Source organism: Loxodonta africana, chromosome 7 (assembly GCF_030014295.1).
Source record: "Loxodonta africana isolate mLoxAfr1 chromosome 7, mLoxAfr1.hap2, whole genome shotgun sequence".
NCBI lineage: Eukaryota > Metazoa > Chordata > Mammalia > Proboscidea > Elephantidae > Loxodonta > Loxodonta africana.
Genome location: NC_087348.1, coordinates 18,976,365 through 18,997,147, shown reverse-complemented (window position 1 = coordinate 18,997,147; position 20,783 = coordinate 18,976,365). Strand labels below are relative to the sequence as shown.

General features: G+C 50.9%; 1 protein-coding gene across 2 annotated transcripts; it reads right to left on the bottom strand.

The window, feature by feature from the left end:
* Positions 1 to 9,844: 9,844 nt before the first annotated feature.
* YPEL4 (yippee like 4) lies at positions 9,845 to 19,621 on the bottom strand. 2 transcript variants are annotated; one of them, XM_003421334.4, is made up of 5 exons: positions 17,895 to 19,621; positions 15,028 to 15,352; positions 14,811 to 14,854; positions 14,338 to 14,446; positions 9,845 to 14,128 (listed from the first exon to the last, which is right to left on the bottom strand). In XM_003421334.4, exons 2-5 carry the CDS (start codon positions 15,166 to 15,168, stop codon positions 14,039 to 14,041), a joined length of 384 nt encoding a protein of 127 aa, XP_003421382.1. In that variant the 5' UTR covers positions 15,169 to 15,352; positions 17,895 to 19,621; the 3' UTR covers positions 9,845 to 14,038. The 2 variants fall into 2 exon arrangements, with proteins under 2 accessions (XP_003421382.1, XP_023396308.1); XM_023540540.2 differs by having other exon boundaries at positions 14,089 to 14,446.
* Positions 19,622 to 20,783: the final 1,162 nt, after the last annotated feature.

Below are 20,783 nucleotides of genomic sequence, written 5' to 3'. Positions count from 1 at the left end.
AAGTGAAGAGGACTTTGAGCACTTACTGTTGATGACCAAATGTCTTAGTCATCTAGTGCTGCCATAACAGAAATACCACAAGCGGATGGCTTTAACAAAGAGAAATTTATTTCCTCATAGTCTAGTAGGTTACAAGTCCAAATTCAGGGTGTCGGCTCCAGGGTAAGGCTTTCTCTCTCTGTGGGCTCCGGAGGACAGCTTCCCCTAGTCAAGGAGCTTCTCAGGTGCAGGGACCCCGTGTCCAAAGGACGAGCTTTGCTCCTGGTGCTGCTTTCTTGGTGGTATGAGGTCCCCAACTCTCTGCTTACTTTTCTTTCCTTTTATCTCTTGAGAGACAAAAGGTAGTACAGGCCACACTGCAGGGAAACTCCCTTTACTTTGGATCTGAGAGGTGACCTGAGTAAGCTGGTGTTACAATCCCACCCTAATCCTCTCCACATAAAATTACAATCACAAAATGGAGGACAGCCACACAATACTGGGAATCATGGCCTAACCAAGTTGATACACACATCTTTGCAGGGACATAATTCAATCCATGACACCAAAGATCACAGCCTTCAGTACGGATTACACCTCAACATAAAGAAAACAAAAATCCCCACAACTGGACCAATAAGCCACATCATGATAAATGGAGAAAAGATTGAAGTTGTCAAGGATTTAATTTTGCTTTGATCCACAATCAATACCCATGGAAGCAGCAGTCAAGAAATCAAAAGACACATTGCATTGGGCAAATCTTCTACAAAAGACTTCTTTAAAGTGTTGGAAAGAAAAGATGTCACCTTGAAGACTAAGGTATGCCTGATCCAAGCCATGGTATTTTCAATTGCCTCCTATGCATGTGAAAGCTGGATGCTGAAGAAGGAAGACCGAAGAAGAATTGACGCTTTTGAATTGTGGTGTTGGTGAAGAATATTAAATATACAAGGGACTGCCAAAAGAACGAACAAATCTGTCTTGGAAGAAGTACAACCAGAATGCTCCTTAGAAGCAAGGATTGGGAAACTATATCTCACATACTTTGAACATGTTATCAGGAAGGATCAGTCCCTGGAGAAGGACATCATGCTTGGTAGAGAGGTAGAGAGTCAGTGAAAAAGAGGAAGACTCTCAGCGAGATGGAATGACGCAGTGGCTGCAACAACGAGCTCAAGCATAACTAGGATTGTGAGGATTGTGCAGGACCAGGTAGTGTTTTGTTCTGGTGTACGTAGGGTCACTATGAGTCGGAACCAACTTAATGGCGCCTAACAGCAACCTAAGAGGCCACTTATATTTTGGGATAATTTTTTATGCAGCAATAGGTAACTACTACACACTGACCTTGAAGGGGATGATAAGGTCAGCCTGTGTGAACCATGGGAACTCAGAGAAGAAAATAGGGGCCCCCTGGCCCCAAGGAAAACTAAGGTATAACTACCAGAAAGGGTATGGACTCTGGGCTGGCAAAATCACAGGACGTTCACCTCATATGGGAATGTAAGGAGGAAGCTGGAAATACATGTAGAGATATAGATTTGGCAGTGATTCATGCAAAGGTGACTACTGCAATTGTAAGAATGGGTGAAATTGCCCCTAAAGAGAGAAGAGTCAGAGGCAGTTCTCTCGGGAATAACAGCGAGAGGCAGATGGAAGGAGAGACAAGGTGATTAAGTAAGGGGAAAGGCATGGGCATACATGAGCTTGATGTGGGACACAGGGTTTCCAACTGATTTGTTCTGGTTTGAACCCCTGATGAGAATCTGCATTTCTAACAAGTTCCCAGGTGATGCTAATGCTGCTGGTTAGGGACCAATTCTGGGAACCACTAGTAGATCCAAACCAAACCAAACCAGTTGCTGTCAAGTGGATTCTGACTCATAGTGATCCTAGAGGACAGAGTAGAACTGCCCCATAGGGTTTCCAAGGAGACTCTCTGGTGGATTGAAAACTGTCGACCTTTTGGTTAGCAGCCCAGCTCTTAACCACTGCATCACCAGGGCTCCATTGGTGGAATGGTGGTTTTCAAAATTTATTATGCATAAGAATCACCTGGGAGCTTGTTAAAATGTAAATTCTATTCAGTATTATCTGGGGTGAAAATGCAAATTCTCAGCAGGGGTTCAAACTGGAATAAACCTGTTCAAAGCCCTGGTTGGACAGATTAAGCATATTGGGCCATGCATTTGAGGAGTTACAGCCTTCTGTTAGAAATCTGTTGTATATTGGGAAGTCATCAACATTGAAATGATTCTTGAAGTCAGGCCTGTGGATGTTTTCATCCTCTTAGAGAGTACAGAAGGAGAAGAGTACCAAGGACAAGCCCCTGCAGAATGTGTACACTTAGGCAACAAGGGGAGGAAGAGGACCCAGAGGATGGGAGGTGAGAAGGAATAGTTGGAGTTGTAGGAGGCAACCCAAGAGAGGTCAGTCTCCCAGAAGCCCCTTGCATTTCAAGACTGATATAGTCAGTAGAAGCAAATGTTAAAGAGAGGTTGTATGTGGTGAGCATTGAAAATGGTAGATTAGTAGTGAGGAGGACATTGGTGGTCCTGGTGGGAACATTTCAGAAGAAATTGGGAAAAGAAGCCAGACTGCACAGGTTTAAGAATGGGTGGAATGCGAGAGTTGGAGAAAGCAGATTAGCATCTTGAGAAGTTTCATGGCAGGGTTGAGGGAAGACTTGCACATATGTGTAGGTTGAGGAGAGAAGTCTGGGCTGGGTCTCTCCACTCCCATCTCAGAGTAATTCAGTAGCCTTTCTTGAGTTCTATTATATCTTTCTGAGACAACAAGGTCCAAAACTGCCCACAGAGTTTCTTTTCCTAGGCTAGGTGTTGGCAAACTTTTGTGGTAAACAGCCAGATAGTAAACATATTAGGCTTTGCGGGGCATGTGGGTTCTGTAGCAACCACTCAACTCAAGCTTAGACAATACATAAACAAATGAGCATATCTTTGTTCCAGTGAACTTTATTTACAAAAAACAGGCAGAGAACAAGATTTGGCCCACAGGGTGCAGTTTGCTGATCCTTGCCCTACACTCATGGAGAGGGATCAGAGATGTGATAAATGGGGCAACTGATGAAGAAGCAAGGATAAGATCAAGACCTCAAGGGTTTACCTCAGAAAGGAGGTTGTTGCATCCATTTGGGCATCTGTTACTGTCTAACTTCCTCTTTATGTGTCTGCCTTGTACTCTTCAATGGTGAGCTCCTGGAAGCCAGGAATGTTTTCCAGCAATAATTCTAGAGCCTTCCACACAAGAAGTGCTCGGACACACAAGTGGTTAAGAGAAGCAGGATGGTAAAGATACAAAAACCAAAAAAACCAAACCCACTGCCATTGAGGTGATTCTGACTCAGGCGACACCATGTATTGCAGAGTAGAACTATGCTCCATAGGGTTTTCTTGGCTGTAATCTTTATGGAAGCAGATCACCAGGCCTTTCTTCCATGGTGCCGCTGGGTGGCTTCTAACTGCCAACGTTTAGGTTAGTAGTCGAGTGCAAACTGTGTCACGTAGAAACCGTGATAAAGATACTGAGTCACCTTATTGTGGAAGGAGGGGAAAATTAAGGAGCTCACATGGAAAAGTCTCTATCATTGATGTTTAAGGAGGAAGGCAACTCTTTCTCGAGCATTTTAGATTTAGTTCTTTCAAAAGGCAGAGGATTGGAGCAGTTGGTTTCCTTATCTTACAGATGGTATATTCAAATAGGAAAGGAGGGCCCTGTATCTGCTATGACCCTGGAGACTAGAGAGAAAGGCAAAAGGGGGCACCTCCAGATCGTTCAGGGACTTGCTGTGGGGATGGTGGGGAAGAGAGACTACTGCAAACCCAGGCACACTCTGGAATTCCTGCCTGAGGAGGGAAAGACGTGGAGGTGGGGTGGGATGGCTTAGAGCCAAGTAGCTCCTGGGTGCATTTTTTCACACTCCTGTAACAGGTTGGACCACGTCTGGCTGTTCCTGGCTTTCCATGTTTGGCTCTTTCCCCAAAACGAATGGGGCCAAACAGGGGTTTGGAAGGTGGTGAGTAAGAAGGGAAGCCCTTTACATGCAGCGTTTATACCTGGGCACTGGAAGTCCAGAGACAGGGGGAGTCTAGCCTCTGATGGGGAACAGAGATTCCCTCTGTCCTGCAGAGGATGTCTGTGAAACCTAGGTAGGGGTACTAGAGAGAAGGGCCAAAGCAGAAGAGAGATCAGAGCAGGGTAACTAGGGTAGCTAGATAAAGAGGTGGGAACTGTCTCTTGGCCAAGAAGAGGTTAAAAGCATCTTGAAGAAAAACATGTCTTTGGAGCTCAGCAGAGGCTAGTGGGAAGTGATCAAGACCTCCATGATCTATCCTAGCCTGCCTTTCCATTGTTGCTATATCCCCCTTCCTGCATCCAAGTTCCTGCTGAATTTCCCACCAGTCCTAAACATGCTCCACCATTTTGTGTTGAGCTCCAGCTTTTGTGTTGTTCCCTCTGCATTGCAGGTCCCGGACCTCCTTCCTCCTCTCTTCTTGTGTCAAAATCCTTTCCATTCTTCAAATCTCAGGTGCAGCCTCTTCCAGGGAGCCTTTTTGGATACCATTTCCATTGGGAACAATCCTTCCCTCTGCTGAACTCTCCTTATCTTCTCTCACTAGAGAAGACATTTAGCACTTTTCCCCCCGATAGTAAAGAAGTATTGAGGACAGAAACCATTTATCAGACTGCTCTGTGTCATCCTTTCACCCTTAGCACCTTACTCAGGGCCGAGGCCCTCCAGAGGTGAGGACTGAACAAATATTGTACAAGCCTGGGCTGGACCAGCCACTTTCTTTACCAGGTCCCTGAGGCTGTTCTTTCTCTGCTAGGGTAGGGCCCTGTATGGACCGGTTCTAGCCTGTAGCTACTAGAATCTGAGATACCCTGCATACCTCCCCTCTGAGAGGCCCCAGCCCCTTGCTAACTCTGTTTCTGGGTCAGCCCAAGGGTAAGCGCCCAAATCACTCTTCTCCCATCCGTCCTCCTCTCCTCACTGTGGAGGATGCCACAAGGGGGTCTCTCAACCACACTGGTTTAGGGAGCAGGCTCTGGGCTGCCATACTCTTGTAACCCTGCTATACCTGAGGGCTATGGGGTTTCATATGCTGGTCAGAGGTCCTATCTGTCCCCCCATGGGGCTGCCCATCCCTTGGTATCAGTCACTGTCTGATTTTGACCACAGCCTCCTGTTTGCCCTCAGAGAAGTTCATTTATTGAATAAACTTAATAATCTATGTGTGCATATGCAAGAGCCCAAAGACACGTAGTAAGCTTATGCATATGTATTAATGTGTGAACGAACATATCAATCTGCTTGGTGCCTTGGACAGGTGACATGCCCCCTATTCCTCCACGTCTTGGCTTCTGTCCTTGAAAAAACAAGGTTAGGCAAATACGTAAAGTTTTGCTTCAGCCCCATTCCATTGTAGAATAGGTATATGCATCTCAACTTCCTTGACCGAGCAGTGATTGAAAGTCATAAAGGAAAGAGCTTCCGACAAAGGTGGAAGAGACTGGAACCTCCTGTCCTGGATATTGAGGCCCTTAGGTGATCTGTAACTTGGATATGGAGAATTTCGTACCAGGATGAAGACAGAGGATTTTTGTTCCCAACAAGAATCATAGAAAGTTATGATTCACCAGCAGGACCACAAGGAATCTAGACCTGTGCTGTCCAATATGGTAGCTACTAGCCACATGCAGCTATGAATTAAAATTAGATAAAATTAAAAAGCGAGTTCCTCGGTTACATTTGCCCTTTTCAGGTGGTCAGTAGCACATGTGGCTAGGAGTTACAGTACTGGACAGTGCTGATACAGAACATTGCCATCTTTACAGAAACTTCCATTGGAGAGCACTCTTCTAGACTCATCTTTTGCAAATGAGGAAACTGAGGCCCAGAGAGGGGCATGGACTCTCCAAACTTGTTATTGGCAGATCTGCGCCTAGCACTTTCTAGGCCTGACTCATTGCCCTATTCTTTGCTGCCTCCTTCCTCCATGACCTCCACGTTTTTGTTAGTTGCCCTCCTGTCGATTCCAAATCATGGTGACCACATATGTGCTGAGCAGAACTGCACTCTATAGGGTTTTCAAGGCTGTGATCTTTTGGAAGCGATCACCACGACTGTCTTCCGAGGGTCCTCTGGTTAGTAGCCCAACGCTTAACCAAGTACACTACTCAGGGACTCCCCATGGCCTCCCTGGACTCCCGCAGTTCTGAGGCCCATGGGTCCAGGCACAGCAGGGCTGGTCCGAGGGGATGTTTGTGACAGCAGAACTCCAGATGCTGCACATTCCTGGTCAGGTCAGACCTGCCCTGCGGCATTCAGGGAATGAGCTCCTCTGAAGAGCCCCAGATCTTCCTTCCGGAGCTGCCCTCTTCCTGCCCAGCCCAGGGGGGCGAGAAGGTTCAAGAGCTCTCTCAGACCCCTGGTGTAGGGTTCTAAGGCTGCAGAGATGCTCCGTTGGGTAAGCACTCCTGGCCCAAGAGGGTTTACAAGCTGGTAGGAAATTTCACCCCTCGCCTCGTCCAGGGGCTCCAAGTCCAGCCCAAGGGGCATCTGGGAACAGGGCTTCTGGCAGCCCCACCTTGGGGCTGCATTTGGCGGGAACTGGATCAGCCTTTACCTGCGGCCTCACTGAGAGTGCGACGGAGAGAGCCTGGAGAGGGGCTTCCGGGCGTGGAGGAGGGGGCGCGAGGCCAGGGGAGGGGGCCTCGGCAGCTCCCTGACCTCGCGCGCGGCTGGGAGGTGGAGGGAATGGGGGTTGGGGGAGAAGAGGGGAGTTCGGCAGCCAATGGGAGGGAGGATCTCGTTTCAAAAGGGTTAACCGGCAGCCAATGGGAGCCTGGGGGAGCGGATCCTGCTCACTCCATTCAAGAATCCCAAGTATTCAAGATGGACGGCAGGGAGTGTGGAAGGAGAAAGGGGGCGCGGGGGGCAGAGCGAGGAGAGCGGCCGCGGCGTGGGGCGCAGCGGCCGGTCGGCCCCGGAGCCCCCAGCCCGGCGGCTGGGGCGCGGGCGGCCGCGGGGCGCCAAGCCGGGGCCGGGCGAGGGGCTACCGGGGGCGGGAGGGCGTGAGCGCGGGGAGCGAGGCCGGGGAGGGAGGGCAGGGCAGAGAAAGAGCCCGGGAAGAAGGAGGTGGCGGGCAAGGAACGTAACGAAGAGCAGTGTGTAGTGTCGTGAGCGCCCCGAAGGGTAACGCCGCTGGTTTTCGGGTTCTTCTCTCTCGGTGGAGGGGGCTGTGGGTCTGGGCGCTTTCTCTCGGCTTCTTTTCTCCCTCTTTCTCCTCCGCTCGTGGGCACCTCTTCTGTATTTTCCTTTCAGAACAACTGTAACTGGGAAGCCCTGGCCGTGGCTGGCTGGGGTGGCCGCCCTGTCATTTTCCTGTGGGGGGTGTGGTGGAGAGGGTGGGGGGGAGCTCTGGAGGACACCTCTGAGGCTGGGCCATCTGTCTGTGCCTCGGCGTGTGTGCGAGGGTTGGGGGACAGAGGACTTGGCGGGTGTGTTCAGAGGGGAACCCAGTGGCTGAAGCAGGGCAGGAGGGAGTTCTGCCTCTTGAGAAGTTGTGGGGTGAGTCAAGGGGCTGTGTGGGTGTGGGTATGAGGTCCGCCCCTAAGCTAAGAGTTGTGGGGCACTAAGGGGCTGCAGGGATGTGGGGGAGCTTTGTGCGCTCACACTCCAGTTCTTGCTTTTTAGGTATATGATGAGGGCTGAGTTGAGCAGCAAGTATGGCGAGAAAGAGTGTGTGTGTGTGTGTGAGTGAGTGAGTGTTCCAGCCTTGAGGCATTGGGGGGGAGCACAGTTCGGTGTTGAGGGGAGCGCCCCCGACTTCTCAGCTGCCCCTCTCATCCCATTCACAGAACATGGCTTTCAGGACCCTCCTGCCTCGTCTCCTCCTCCGGTCGCCATGGCTGCAGGGAGGGGGTGGGAGGAGACAGTCGGGGCCAGCCCCCTGCCCCTGCTGCTCCAGCTAACCTTCCACCTGCCCTTTCTTTCCCTTCCACAGGCTGGGCCCCATCCCCTGCTGCTCTGGGGGGCAGGGGCCGGAAGATGGTGGCCAATGAGGAGGGGGAGCGGAGAGAATTTGAGCCGGGCCTCCCCTCCCCCATTTCCTCCTCGATCTCTACACCCGCTTCTGGAAGGAGCTGGGGGATGGCTCCTAGGCCCAAGGTGGGGGAGGGGCCCTGCTGGCTGGTGAATCGCTGGGCCTGCTCCTCAGGAATGAGTTGGGTGTGTGAGAGCGCTAAGTGGAGAGCTGAGGGGATCTTGGTCCCAGCCCCCTCTCTTCCTGCCCTAAGGGGAGAGAGAGCTGGGAACTCCTTGGGGAAGAATCTTCCCCTAGCCCCCCTCCACCCTGCTGAGCAGCCCTGCCTTTGCCTCTCTGCCTCCTGTTGGCGTGATCCATTTCCCAGTGGGACTGGTTTGCCCAACCCCAGGAGCAGAGGCCTGGCGACTGACCCCAGCAAGGCCTTCGTTTCCGCCCATTAGAACTGTGCAAACTGTGGGGCCGGGCACCATGTTTGCAGAATACAGGAACAAACTCTGCCTGGGAAGGAGAGAGAACCTCTCCTGTTTCCTGAGGGGGTGGGAGGAGGCTAGAGGGGAAGCCCAGAGGAAGAGCTCCCAACTGGAATTCTGTCCCCCTTGCCTCCTGCTGGCTGTGGAGAAGGAGGGCTTCTCCCAGAAGCCACTTCTTCGCCTGGAGGCACTCTTTGCTCAGTGCACCAGAGGAATCACCCCACAGCCTCTGTAGCTCTGGGCTACCTCCTCAGAGTGACGGTGCACACATTTCCCCAGATCAGAACTGTTGCTGAGGCTCGGGGGCCACTGTCCTAGTGTATGATGTGCCAGGCCGGAGCTCTTCCGATATCCAGGTATCCCTCCGGAGAAGCCTCCTGGCTTTGCCTTTTAATCAGTCTCTGGATTGTTGGTCCTGTGTTGAAGGCCCCTAGGTTAGGAAAGTCAGAGGAAGTACTGGGTGAAGTTGAAGGCTCCTTAACCAGAGTCCCTGGATAGGACTGGAAACAACTCAGATTCTAGTTCCCCAGCCAACAAAAGCCTACCCCAACTCTCAGTACACAAGGGGCTCGTCCTCCCAGTTTTGTTTAATGCCGAATCCATAAAGTACTTTGAAGACCTCCAAGAGGAGACAGCATATGAGACTTCATCACCAGCTTCCATATCTAGATCTGGAAGTTTCTCTCTGCTGCCTGGGGGGTTGTGGCAACACTCCCCCACCCCTGGTCCTGGAGATTCATCTGAGATTGTCCAAAACTCCCATTTATCTAAACTAAAAGGAGAGACAGCTCTAGAGTAGTGAAGAGTAGAAGATTCTCTTGCCCTGGCTGGCAAGTTCCTCTCTAGAAGGGAAGCTGGCAGAAATTTGAATCTAGATAAAGACTCCCATGAATGTCCCCTAAACTGTTGACCTTTTTACCAGACACCTCCTGTGAGGATTCCAGGATTGAGCACCAAGTTCAAGGTATTCCTTCAGCTGCCTCCACATACCCTGTCCTCCTGCTCCCTCTGCCCCACCCACTGAAACCTCAAAAAGGGAGGGCCTTCTCTGTGCTGGGAAGGGGATAAGGAAGAAGATAGAAGGAGGAATGCAGAGAAGACAGGATTAAAAATGAGAAAGGTCTAGAAGAGATAAAAAAGGGCAGAGGGAGGCTCAGAGGGCTGGGAAAGGGTGAGGAGGCAGAGCCAGCGCCTCTGCTGCTGGCCAGAGCTCTTTTCACATTGTGCTACTGTCTGCACCTATCACTAGCAGTGCAATGTTAAAAGGGCATTGGCCGGGTAGTGCTACCCAGCGTTGGCTGCCTCCTCAGGGTGGTGACTTCCTCTCCCATCTGGGCACCAATCAGCTACCCTGGTGGGGATTTGGGAAACCCACTATCAGTAGTCTTAACCTATTGGTAAGTAAGTAGTCTTACATTTACGGAGCCACTTATATGTGCAGTGTGTATGCTAGACACTGTATAACTTCGCAAGTATTCTACCCATTTTATAGGTGAAAATAACAGGTCCAGAAAGGTTTAAGCAGTTTGGCCAAGGTTATACACCTATTAACTTGCATAGTCTAGATAAAATCAATCCTGTCCTAAGTGTGACACCTCTCCCATATTTTTGTAGACCCATCCGGAGAGGCTTGAGTAGGATCTCTCTTCTGGGGGAGTTCCTGGGTGGTGCAAATTGATAACACATGTACTCGGCTGCTAACTGAAAGTTTGGAGATTTGAGTCCACCCAGAGGCACCTCAGAAGAAAAACCTGGTGATCTAGTCCCCTAAAATCAGCCAATGAAAACCCTGTGGAGCACAGTTCTACTCTGACACACATGGACTCGCCGTGATTCGGAAATGAATTCATGGCAACTGGTTTTGCTTCTGGGAGATGGCATGATCGGAGGGGTGGAAGGTTTTGAATGCCATCTGCTGGTTGTATGAGGGTATTTCCCGAAATCTCAAGCCTTTAAGGATGAAAGTGGCAATCTGTTGGTGAAGGAGGAAATCAGTTCCCAGACTCAGACTGAAATGGAGGGTGGATAAAGGAGGTTGGGAGGATCCCTGTTGGGCCCAGAGTGGACCTCCTTGAGGAAAAGAGGATGCATAGGAAAGAAAAATGGCTATAATCGTTTCAAGTGCCTTCATAGTTATCATGTCTGTAAAACCTTCCTTGACTACTCAAATCTAGGCTAAATACCTCTCCTTTGAGCTCCCAGAAAATGGCTAAGGGACTGCTCCCCAGGGAAAGGCACCACTTATCTGCAGCTCCTTCCCAGGCTCTCAGGGCATGGAAAGAAGACCTCATTGCTCCAGTGACTCCACTTGCCTTTTTGGTCATTGGGTACTTGATGATGCTTCTTGAGGGTGCACCTGTCTGGGTATGCAAGATTTGGACAAGACTGTCCATGGCCGGATCTAAGCTTTAAAGATTAAATGTGATCCTTTGAGCCAAGCCCATAGAATGATTCTTCCAAAGGAGATAATACAGAACTTGAGAGCAGTGACTATACCATTTACTTCTCTTTGTCTCCTATAGCACTTAGTTGGTTTAACAAGAAATTGTTAAAACCAAGTGACGGAGGGCGTATTTGGTGAGCTTCTTTAAGAAAGCAGCTAGTTTGGGCCTGATTTCCAAGGGCACAGCTTAGGGCTTAAGAAGACTTGCCAAACTTTGGCCAGAGTTGAGGCCGAGAGGGCTAGGGTTTCTGGGTCCCTTGCTGGAGCCCATGAGAAGATTCTGGGCATCATCAGATATGTAGATGCTGAAGGATGGGACAGATGCCCCTGAGCCTCTAGGATGTGGGATGCTGGACATTCCTCCATGGCTTGTATTTTTCCCTTTCCTTGCCTTTCTGTCTCCTCTTGTCTTCCAGTTCTATTCCTCCTTTCTATCACCAGACAGCCTGTCCATGTTTACCTTGACAACAGTGTTCCCAATGCCCCTTCTACGGTCTATTAAAACTTATATTTGAGCCTCTTCTCTAGGCATAAAACAGCCATTTGATGATACCACTCCTCAACCAAACTTCAAACACATTGCTGTCAAGTTGGTTCTGACTCTGTGACCCTAGAGGACAGAGTAGAACTGCCCGTAGGGTTTCCAAGGACATAAATTTCTGTGGAAGCTGACTGCTACACCTTTTCCCACAGTAGGGCTGGTGGGTTCAAACCACTGGCCTTTCAGTTAGCAGCTGAGTGCTTAACCACTTTGCTACCAGAGCTTCTCCCCAATGCCCTAGGGATGAAATCTCGATTCCCTAAATGGTTTCTGGCCACTGCCTGTCTCCTTTTTCATCTCTTGTCTCTCCTCACCCATATACACCTATACTTAAGCCATAGGGAGCTTTTGTTTCTTCCTCCAGTGAACTAAGCTCCAGCCTCGACACGTAGTTCCCTCTGCCTGAAACACAGCCCCACCCTACTTTTTGTCCACCCGGCTTCTGATCTTTCAAGTGCCCTCATAGTCATCACTTTTGAGAAGCCTTCCTTGACTCCTCAAATGTAAGCTAGATTCCTCTCCTTTGAGCTCCCAAAATTTTAAGTCCCTGCTCAGAGTTCTATGGGCTTGGCTCAAGGAAACACCTGGAATTGCCTGATTATTTTGTCTCCCTCACTAAAGCATGAACTCCTTGAAGTCAGGCCTTGTTCACCATTGGTTCCCCAGTACTTAAAACAATGCCAGGCAAGTAGTAGGTATTCTAGAAATATTTGTATCAACGAGCGAATCTGAAAATAATAATATAGTTTATATAGCTTGGTTTTTACACTGTATGGCTCCCATGTAAGTGCCTAGAACCCAACAACAGTAGGCCTTTCACTTCACTGCCCCCCAAAAATGCCCTTGGCTTGTGGTTGCATTGACGCTGCAATTTTGAGCTGTTTTGTTCCACTTGCTTATCAACTGCCAGAGCAGTGCCTTGGCTAATTGATTTTTCTATTAGCCTTAAGTGTGGCCAGGAGCTGATCAAAACATTACAGAACCAAGCTGAAAAGTAACAGGATGCAATGAAACTGTTCTGGGATCAGCTGCCCAATCCTGGATCCAGGCACAAATTGATTCACTGTCAAGGGTTCCAGAAGATACAAGCTGTTTTGGATGCTTCAGCTCACAAAACCCATCCTTCTTACCAGGCAAAACATCACCTGGATACCCATCTGGTAAAAACTCAACTGGCCCTGGGTGCTGCAAAGAGACTTTGATCAGCTGCTAACCGAAAGGTTGGTGCTTTGAACCACCCAGTGGTGCTGTGGAAGAAAGACCTGGGGATCTACTTCGGTAGAATTCCAAAATTCCTTGCTATTGATTAACTCATGGCAACCCATGTGTTACCAGCATAGAACTGCTCCATAGGGTTTTCTTGACTAATCTTTTGAAAACCATATGGAGTGCAGTTCTACTTGACACACATGGGGTCGCCATGAGTTGGAATTGACTAGACAGCAGTTTTCTGGTTTTGTAAAAGCTCAAGGGGGAGGCGTCTCGTGACAAAGTAACTCTGCTGCCCCCTTGTGGCGTGAAAGGACAAGCCCCAAGGCAAGGGCGTGTGACTGGGAAAGTATGGTCCACGCACGAGGAAGGAAAGTCAGGACAGAGCTCCTCACAGTTGCTTTTCCCCTTTTTATTAAAAATAGACTCAAACGCTTTATGTATCATACAAAAGTTTCGTTCGCTGGTGGCAGCCACGGGAAAGACCGGCCCCGTAGCACTGATTTCCCACCTCCCCTCCAGGGGACTGGGTCCCAAGGAGCAGTAGCTGGGCCTCGTAGAATGCCCACAAAGGCTGCTTACTCTGGGAACAGCCAACTGGGGGTGGGGGTGGGGTTGGGCGCTGTTCCAGGGGCAGCTTACCCTACCCCACCCCACCCCACCACATGGCAAAGGTTAGCTACTCCAAAGTGCCTCTTCAGTGCCAAGATAAACTCACAAGTAGAGTGAAATGGAAACCCCTCTGATCCTTTTATGTTTTCCCAGGGTCTGGGATTTGGGTTTTTCCTTTCACCCCCGAGTCTTTTCTCTTGTGACTGGGGGTGGGAAACTTTCCCTTCAGAGAGTCATCCCTCCTGGTGTCTGAGGCCAAAAATGCCATTCCAACCCAAGCCTTTTCTCATCTGCGATTCTCCTGTGGCCTGGGTTCTACCAGCCCTGTGACCCAACCTTGTCCTGTGGTCAATCAAGAAGAGGTGGGGCAAAAACTGACTCCTCCCACAGCCCTGTCTGCCTGAGTCTATGCCCTGCCATTGCTTCAATTTTCAGGACCTTGGGGTCCCACAGCTACTGCTTTTCCCCTGTTTGTCTCTCCCTGACTGGTGCCCACTCCTGAGCCTTGAACACCCCTGGGGTACCCCAAGCCCCTGTTCCAAAAGGGGCCTGGTAGTGATGAGGCGAGGGCAGGGGAGGGGTTGGTTGGAGCCAGGTTTCCCCCAGGGGTGGGCAGTACTCATGCTGGTATAGACTGCTTGTCAGGGCCAGGGGGCATGTGTGGGGAGGATGGGGCATGTGGAAGAAGGGCACAGCCTGCCTGAGCCCCTCAATCCCAGCCGTTGTCCTTCACCATGTGTGACATTTCAATGATGTACTTCCCTTCTTTGTACTTCTGGCTTGTCTCAAAAGCTTGTTCCTGGTGGAGGGGGGAAGCAGTGAATTTCGGACCAAGCAGTCCCCCTCCCCCTCCAGGTCCTACTATCGCTTGTACTGCCTCTGCCCCCAGGTGCCCCCACCGTAGTCCAACCCTCTTTGGACCATGCAAAGACCTGACTGGTGGCCCCTGGGGCATGGAGGGCCATGGGGGCTGCATTTAGAGGATGGCCCTGTTCTCTGGGTACTTACATATTTCCAGCCCAGCGTGGTTTTGCAGCTCTCACAGAAAATGTCAGCTACCGAGTGGAGCCCCGTGAGCAGAAGGCGCTGTTCAGCCGGCCCACAGCCCACGTTGACCCTGTCTCAGGGAACAGAAAGGACCCAGCACCCAGTGGGGTGGCTCAGTCAGTACAGCCCCCCAGCAGCCCAGAGAAACTTCTACCTGGAGAGAGCTCCACCCACCCTGCCTTTGCCAGCGCCTGCCTTTAGCAGTCCACCCCTTTATGATCACTGCCTGGGCCTTCTTTCTCTGACAGTATGATTCTCTGCCCAGAACTCCCCACAAAAGAACTGCAGACAGATTTTCTGAACCCCTTTGCAAAAGGGGAGGCCAAAGCAGAAGATGCAAGATGACCTTCTGATGGCTCTTCCCCCTTTCTCCACAGAGGAAGAAAATTCATACGCACACCAGCATACACACTCAAGGAAAGAGGTAGACTCACACGGAGTTAAACAGGTAGGCTCGGCCATGGCTCCCTTGGAAGGACTGTGGAGACATAGGACAGACAGTGACTACCTGGTAGCCTTGGCCCCACTGCCTGAATCCCCGCAAGGGCATGGGAGATAGAGGAAGGGCTTTGTTAGCTCCATCCTAGGTGATGCCGGCACAAGCCTGGTGTGAGACAGGCGGGGGGAGTGGCAGGTCCCCACTTGGCGTACCTTAGAAATAAGCTCATCGTGTTTGGCCAGATGTGCACGGCAGTGGACGCAGCTGTAAGTGCGGTGGCAGCGGGGCAGGTAGCTGCGGAAAGTCTTGGCAGGGAGGCAGGCAGGGCCCGGGCCAGGGTCACAGCTGGGCATGACCGGCTGGAGGACGATGCCCTGGCGGGCTGGAGGGGCTGGCGCTGTGCAGCCCCCACACAGTCGATTGCAGGTGAAGCAGCGGAGCAGGTTGGCTAGAGCCGTGTTTCAGGGCAGGAGAAATGTGGGGGGGCTGCCCGGCCAGGGCCCCCCCAGACGAGAACCAGACAGAAATGGAAGTCACCTGGGAAGAGGTGAAGGGGCATCAGGAGAGCCATGACCTGTGAGAAGCCCCTCAGGGGATGAAGCTGAGGCTCAGCTCACCTCCACTCCTACTTCCCCCATCATCAGCACCCTCCCCAGCATCCAGTGGCACTGTGTCTCCCTCCCCCCTGGATTCCAGTTCTGCTCTGGCAAGCCCAGCAGTGGTTCCAGGCTTCTGGCACCATAGCCAGGGAGCTGGTGTCTCACTCTCCTGAGGCGGTAGCAGCCTCCACCGTTTTCCACTGAGAGCAGCCTGCTGGCACAAATGCTGCCATGGGAGCAACGTCATGTGCAAGCACCCTTTCCTTGGTGTTCAGTTCTGTGAGGCATTGCACTGCATAGGCATTTGTAGGCACTGTGTCACTGGGGCTGAAGGCCTTTGAAAAGACAGGGATGCTTGGTGGTTTTCTTTGGCCTGATCTCCATTTCCAATACAATTGGCCCTTCATACATTCATGTGGGAAGGACAGGCACAGGGATGGATTACCCAATAAGCAAGGTACCCACAGGTCCAATTGTGTCTCCTCACCACAGATCAGCAAGTAAATACAATTAAGCACGTGCGTACCTTAATGTAAAAGCATGCATAACCATGCTTACTGGTTAATCTGGCCCTGGACAGGCATGATAAGGGAGGGAGAGGGAGAGCAGGCAGACAGGTACCTACCTGCTTCAGCCCTCTCCTAGGACCTGGGCGGGGGGGGACTGCATTCTGGGACTCTTCACTAGAAATTTATGGATGTCTCCATACAGAGAACCTTGCATATAGCCGCTTCCAAGTCTTGTGCCTTGCACCACTCAGTCCAGTCCCGCAGAAGCGCCTGGCTGTCTTCCCAGCCTCTGGCCCCCTTGGTCTTTCTATACTGTTCTCTGAGGCCTTAGCCCTCAGTCAAGGGTTTAGGTACCCAGCCAGAGGAGAGAAAACATCTTTCTTTCAGACAAATCTGGCAGCTGGAACCAATGGGAAGTGGGTAACATGGGTGGCAGGGAAGCCATATCTCCTGGGTTGCACAGGGCTGCATAAGTAGTGAGAGCAGCGTTCACTATGATCAGGGAAGGGGGTGGGGCTTATTTTTAAAAGCAGTGCTCTGGAGCCCAAGGCAGAGAATGTTTTCCCCACCTTCTCCCAGTGGCAGGTGCCGACAGCAGTGAGCCTGTGGGTGACTGAAGATGAAAGAGTTGCTGGTTCTAATGAGGAATCTTGAAGAAGGTGTTGTTATCCGCCCAAAGTGGCTGGGGCCCTGGATGCTGAGGATAAGCTGGGAGGTGTCCTCTGCTGGCTCTGATAAGTAGGTGCTGCCTTCTCTCCTTCTGGGGCCTTCTGGCCCATGGTGGGTGGGAAAGCCAGGTCTGGTTCGGAGATGCCAGCTGGGTGCTACGGCAGTGCGAGATCAGTAAGCCGAGAAGAGGGAGTACAGCTCCGATTAGCCAGGGCAAACAGGCCCTCCTCATCCTGTCCTCTGCGGCGGCCACGAGAGGCCCAATTGCTCCACTCTGCTCAGGCGACCAGGCAGTCTCTCCACAAAAGCCCCTTTAGAGACCATCTTCAGTTTCAAGTCCTCTCCCCCTGGCTGGGCCCCAGGAAAACACCTTGGGCTGATTCAGGGTGACATTGGGTTCTGGCTGCAGGGAACCGGCCCTCCTCACCGGCCAGCAGACACTGTCTGATGTCCAGTTCACGTTCTGCCATCAACTTGGCCTGCCAGCTCACCTCCGACCCGCACCACCTAGCAACACCTTCTTCCAGGGCCAAAGGGGGGCCGGCCCAGCTGCCTGCCCAAGCTCCTTTCCCCCCCCCCGCCGCCGTCACGCCTCCCTCCTGCACCCCTTCCCTGCCAAGCCAAGGAGAGGCTGCATCGAAGGCCAGAGAAGCACCTCGCGGGTATTAGGGGTCATTTCTTCCCTCGGCTAAGATCACAGGGAGAAGCAAGGTGGGCAAATGAGCAGGGGACAACAAAGGCGAGCTGAGCGCTGGGGTAAGGAGGTGGACCGGAGAAGGTTGGGGGGGAGGGGAGGATCTGAGCACCCAGCGCTGACAGCAGAGGCGCCCAGACGGAGGCTCGAGGAACCAGGTGCGAATCCCGTGCCTCTCAGAAAAAAAAAAGGGGGGGGGAAGGGGACACCTGCTCCCAACGGATTTGCTCATCTGCTCAGAGGCTCCGGCCCCCCCGCCCCTTCCCGCGCTGGCCTGCTCCATATGGTATGGTCCAAACAATTAGCACCGCAGTCAGCTCCCGGGGCGGTCTTTGGGGGGTCTGCACCAGCAGCAAAATAATAAACAGTGACGCCTGATGCTGTAGCCGAAGTTGCCGGGAAAGAAGTGGGGGAACCGTCAGAGCTTGGAGAGGGATGGAGGAGCCGAGAGAGAGGAGCGGAGGCAGCGGGGAGGGGGAAGGGAGGGCAGAGGGTGGATGAATAGCGCTTTGCCAAGGGGAGAAAGCAACACGCAGCAGGAGGAAATTTGCAAACGGGGAGGGTGGGGGGGGTGGGGAAATTCAGTCGGAGAAGGGCTGCCCCCTCACCTTGAGGTCTGCTCCAGAGATCTCCGTCTATCTCTCTCTCTCTCTCTCAATCTCTCTGCTCACTCTTCTCTCTTCTCTTTCTGCTCCTTCAATTGGGAAGGGGGTGGGGGTGGGGGAGGATAGTTAGTGGGTTCAAGATGAGGGGCTGCAAAGTTGACCTGCTGCTGGGGGGCCAGAGGTTGTCTCTCGTTCTGAGCTTCGGTCTGTGGGTGAATGTGGCTGTGTGTTGTGGAGCTGCATCATAACACTGTGAGTCATCCGGCCCCCACCCCCCCTCACCTCCCACGTCAGAGCAGGGCTGGGAGACACAGGAGGCGGGCAGGGAGGAAGGGAGGGGGCTGAGGAATGATGCAAAGGGACGGGGGACCAGAGGAAAGGCAGGTGGTTGAGGAGAGAGGTAGGGTGGCCAAAGAGCTAGGAAGAGCCTGGGAGAAGGACAGGGCTGGGCCAGGATGGAGTAAGGATGGCAGGGCTGGAAGAAAGGTGGCCAGGCCAGGGAGGGCTGGATGCAGAGTCAGGCAGGCATACACACCTTCAAGATGATACATTTTCCCATTTCATCTTGGACACCAGCCCCGAGGCCGGGAAATGAAGGATGGACTAATTGTCACAGATGGCAAACTGTGCCCTCAAGCTTGTACAAGGTGCTTCCAAGCCTCAAAGCCTCAGTTTAATACCCCCGAAGGGAGTCACAGACCACCTCTGACATCTCACATACAGGAATCTCTTATCTCCCACTTCCAGATTACTAATGCTTCATGAACTGAGGCACCCACCTTACATAAGGTTCGCTCCTGGGCTGTAAACTTCTGGAGACGGGTCCTCTGGGAAGTCCTCTGTGCATCCCAGGACTGCAGTACCTCGCGTAGAGTCTTGCATATAGAAGACGCTCACAAAACAGTCGTTGAGTTGCATCTTCAGACAGAGACCAAATGTGTGGCTTTGGTCTCAAAGAGACCTGAGTTGGAATCCTAGCTCTGCCAGTTACTTCCTAGGAACCACAGGGCAAGTTACTCATCCTTTGTGCCTCAGTTTTCCTCTTCTGTTAAATGAAACAAATAATATTTACCTCATAAAAATGTGAGGTTAAACTGAGATAACATGTAAATGCCTAAAATGTGCCTGGCACATGATAGGTACTACTTAGTAAACAGTGTTGTTGTTGGCTGCCGTTGAGTTGGCTCCCCCCATGCACATGGAACTAAACGCTCCCTGATCCTATGCCATCCCCGTGATGAGTTGAGGATCCACTGTTGTGATCCATGGGGTTTTCACTGGCTGATTTTTGGAAGGAGGTTGCCAGGTCTTTCTTCCCAGTCAGCCTTAGTCTGGAAGCTCCACTGAAACATGTTCAGCATCATAGCAACACCTAAGCCCCCAATGACATGTGGATAGTGGCTGCGCAGGAGGTGCGCTGGCCAGGCGGGAAGTGAACCCAGGTCTCCTGCATAGAAAGCAAGAATTCTGCCACTGAACCACCACTTCTCCCTAGTAAATAGTAGCCATCGTTTCTAAATTGCATCCTCCTCAAACAAAGCCTTGTACACCAATGTTCATTGTGGCATTATTCACAATAGCCAAAAGGTGGCAACAACCCAAATGTCCATCAACAGATGAATGGATAAACAAATGTGGTATATACATACAGTGAAATATTATTCAGCCATAAAAAGAAATGAAATTCTAACACATGCTGTGACAATGGATGGGTCTTGAAACATGCTAAGTAAAAGAAGCCAGACACAAAAAGACAAATATTGTATGATCCCACTTACATGGAATATCTACAACAGGCAAATGCATCGAAGCAGAAAGTAGATTAGTAGTTACCACAGGCTGGGGGGAAGGCGGAGATGGGGAGTTAATGCTTAATGGGGACAGAGTTTCTGTGTGGGGTGCTGAAAATGTTTCAGATACAAATAGTAGCGATGGCTGCACAACATTGTGAATATAATGTTACTGAATTCTACATTTAAAAATGGTTAAAACGGCAAATTTTGTTACATATGTTTGTTCACGAAAAAAATGATAATGATCATAATAATAATAAAAGCTACCGAGCAAACACACACACACACAAAAACCCAAAACAAAATAAAACCAGCATTCTCAAAAAAACAAACAAACAAAAAACCGATTGCTGTAGAGTCGATTCCAACTCACAGTGACCTTGCAATCCTATAAGGCAGAGTAGAACTGCCCTATAGAGTTTCCAGTGAGTGCCCGGTGGATTTGAACCGCCAACCTCTTGATTAGCAGCTGTAGCACTTAACCGCTACACCACCAGAGTTTCCCATTCTCAGCTTATTAGCCCCAAACCCAGAGATTTACTATTAGATTCTCATATCTTGAGAGACAGACACCAAAAAAAAGAAATTACATGTTTTGTGCTGCCATCTTTCTATCAGTTTCTAGTTAAATTTCATTTGTTTCAGAATATTTCAGAGGCTAACATTCAGAAAGTGAAGTGCTTGTGTGTGTTTTGTTTTTTACTTGCAAGGAGGGGCAAAAAGTTAAGGGAGTTTGTAATGGGAGGCATTGCTAACTGGTAATAAAAAAGAGAAATTCTGAATATTTAATCAGGGAAGATTCCAGGGTTTAAGGTAAATTCTGAAAAACACAAAGTGGGCATCTTGAGGAAACACTGGTGGTGTAGTGGTTAAGTGCTACGACGGCTAACCAACAGGTCTGCAGTTCGAATTTGCCAGGCGCTCCTTGGAAACTCTATGGGGCAGTTCTACTCTGTCCTATAGGGTCACTATGAGTGGGAATTGACTCGCCGGCACTGGGTTTGGTTTTTTTTTGGTTGGGTATCTTGAGGCATGGTACCAGAGGGAGAGCTGGGTAAAGAAAGAAGACAGAAATGTTCTTGTCTGGGCAACCGATGGG

Excerpts from the sequence above, each read along its gene's own strand:
- YPEL4 (XM_023540540.2), bottom strand. The coding sequence starts at position 15,168 with ATGCCCAGCTGTGACCCTGGCCCGGGCCCTGCCTGCCTCCCTGCCAAG. Across the intron at positions 14,855-15,027 it reads ACGATGAGCTTATTTCTAAG|TCCTTCCAAGGGAGCCATGG; the intron begins GTACGCCAAGTG and ends ATGTCTCCACAG. Across the intron at positions 14,447-14,810 it reads GCCTACCTGTTTAACTCCGT|GGTCAACGTGGGCTGTGGGC; the intron begins GTGAGTCTACCT and ends TCCCTGAGACAG.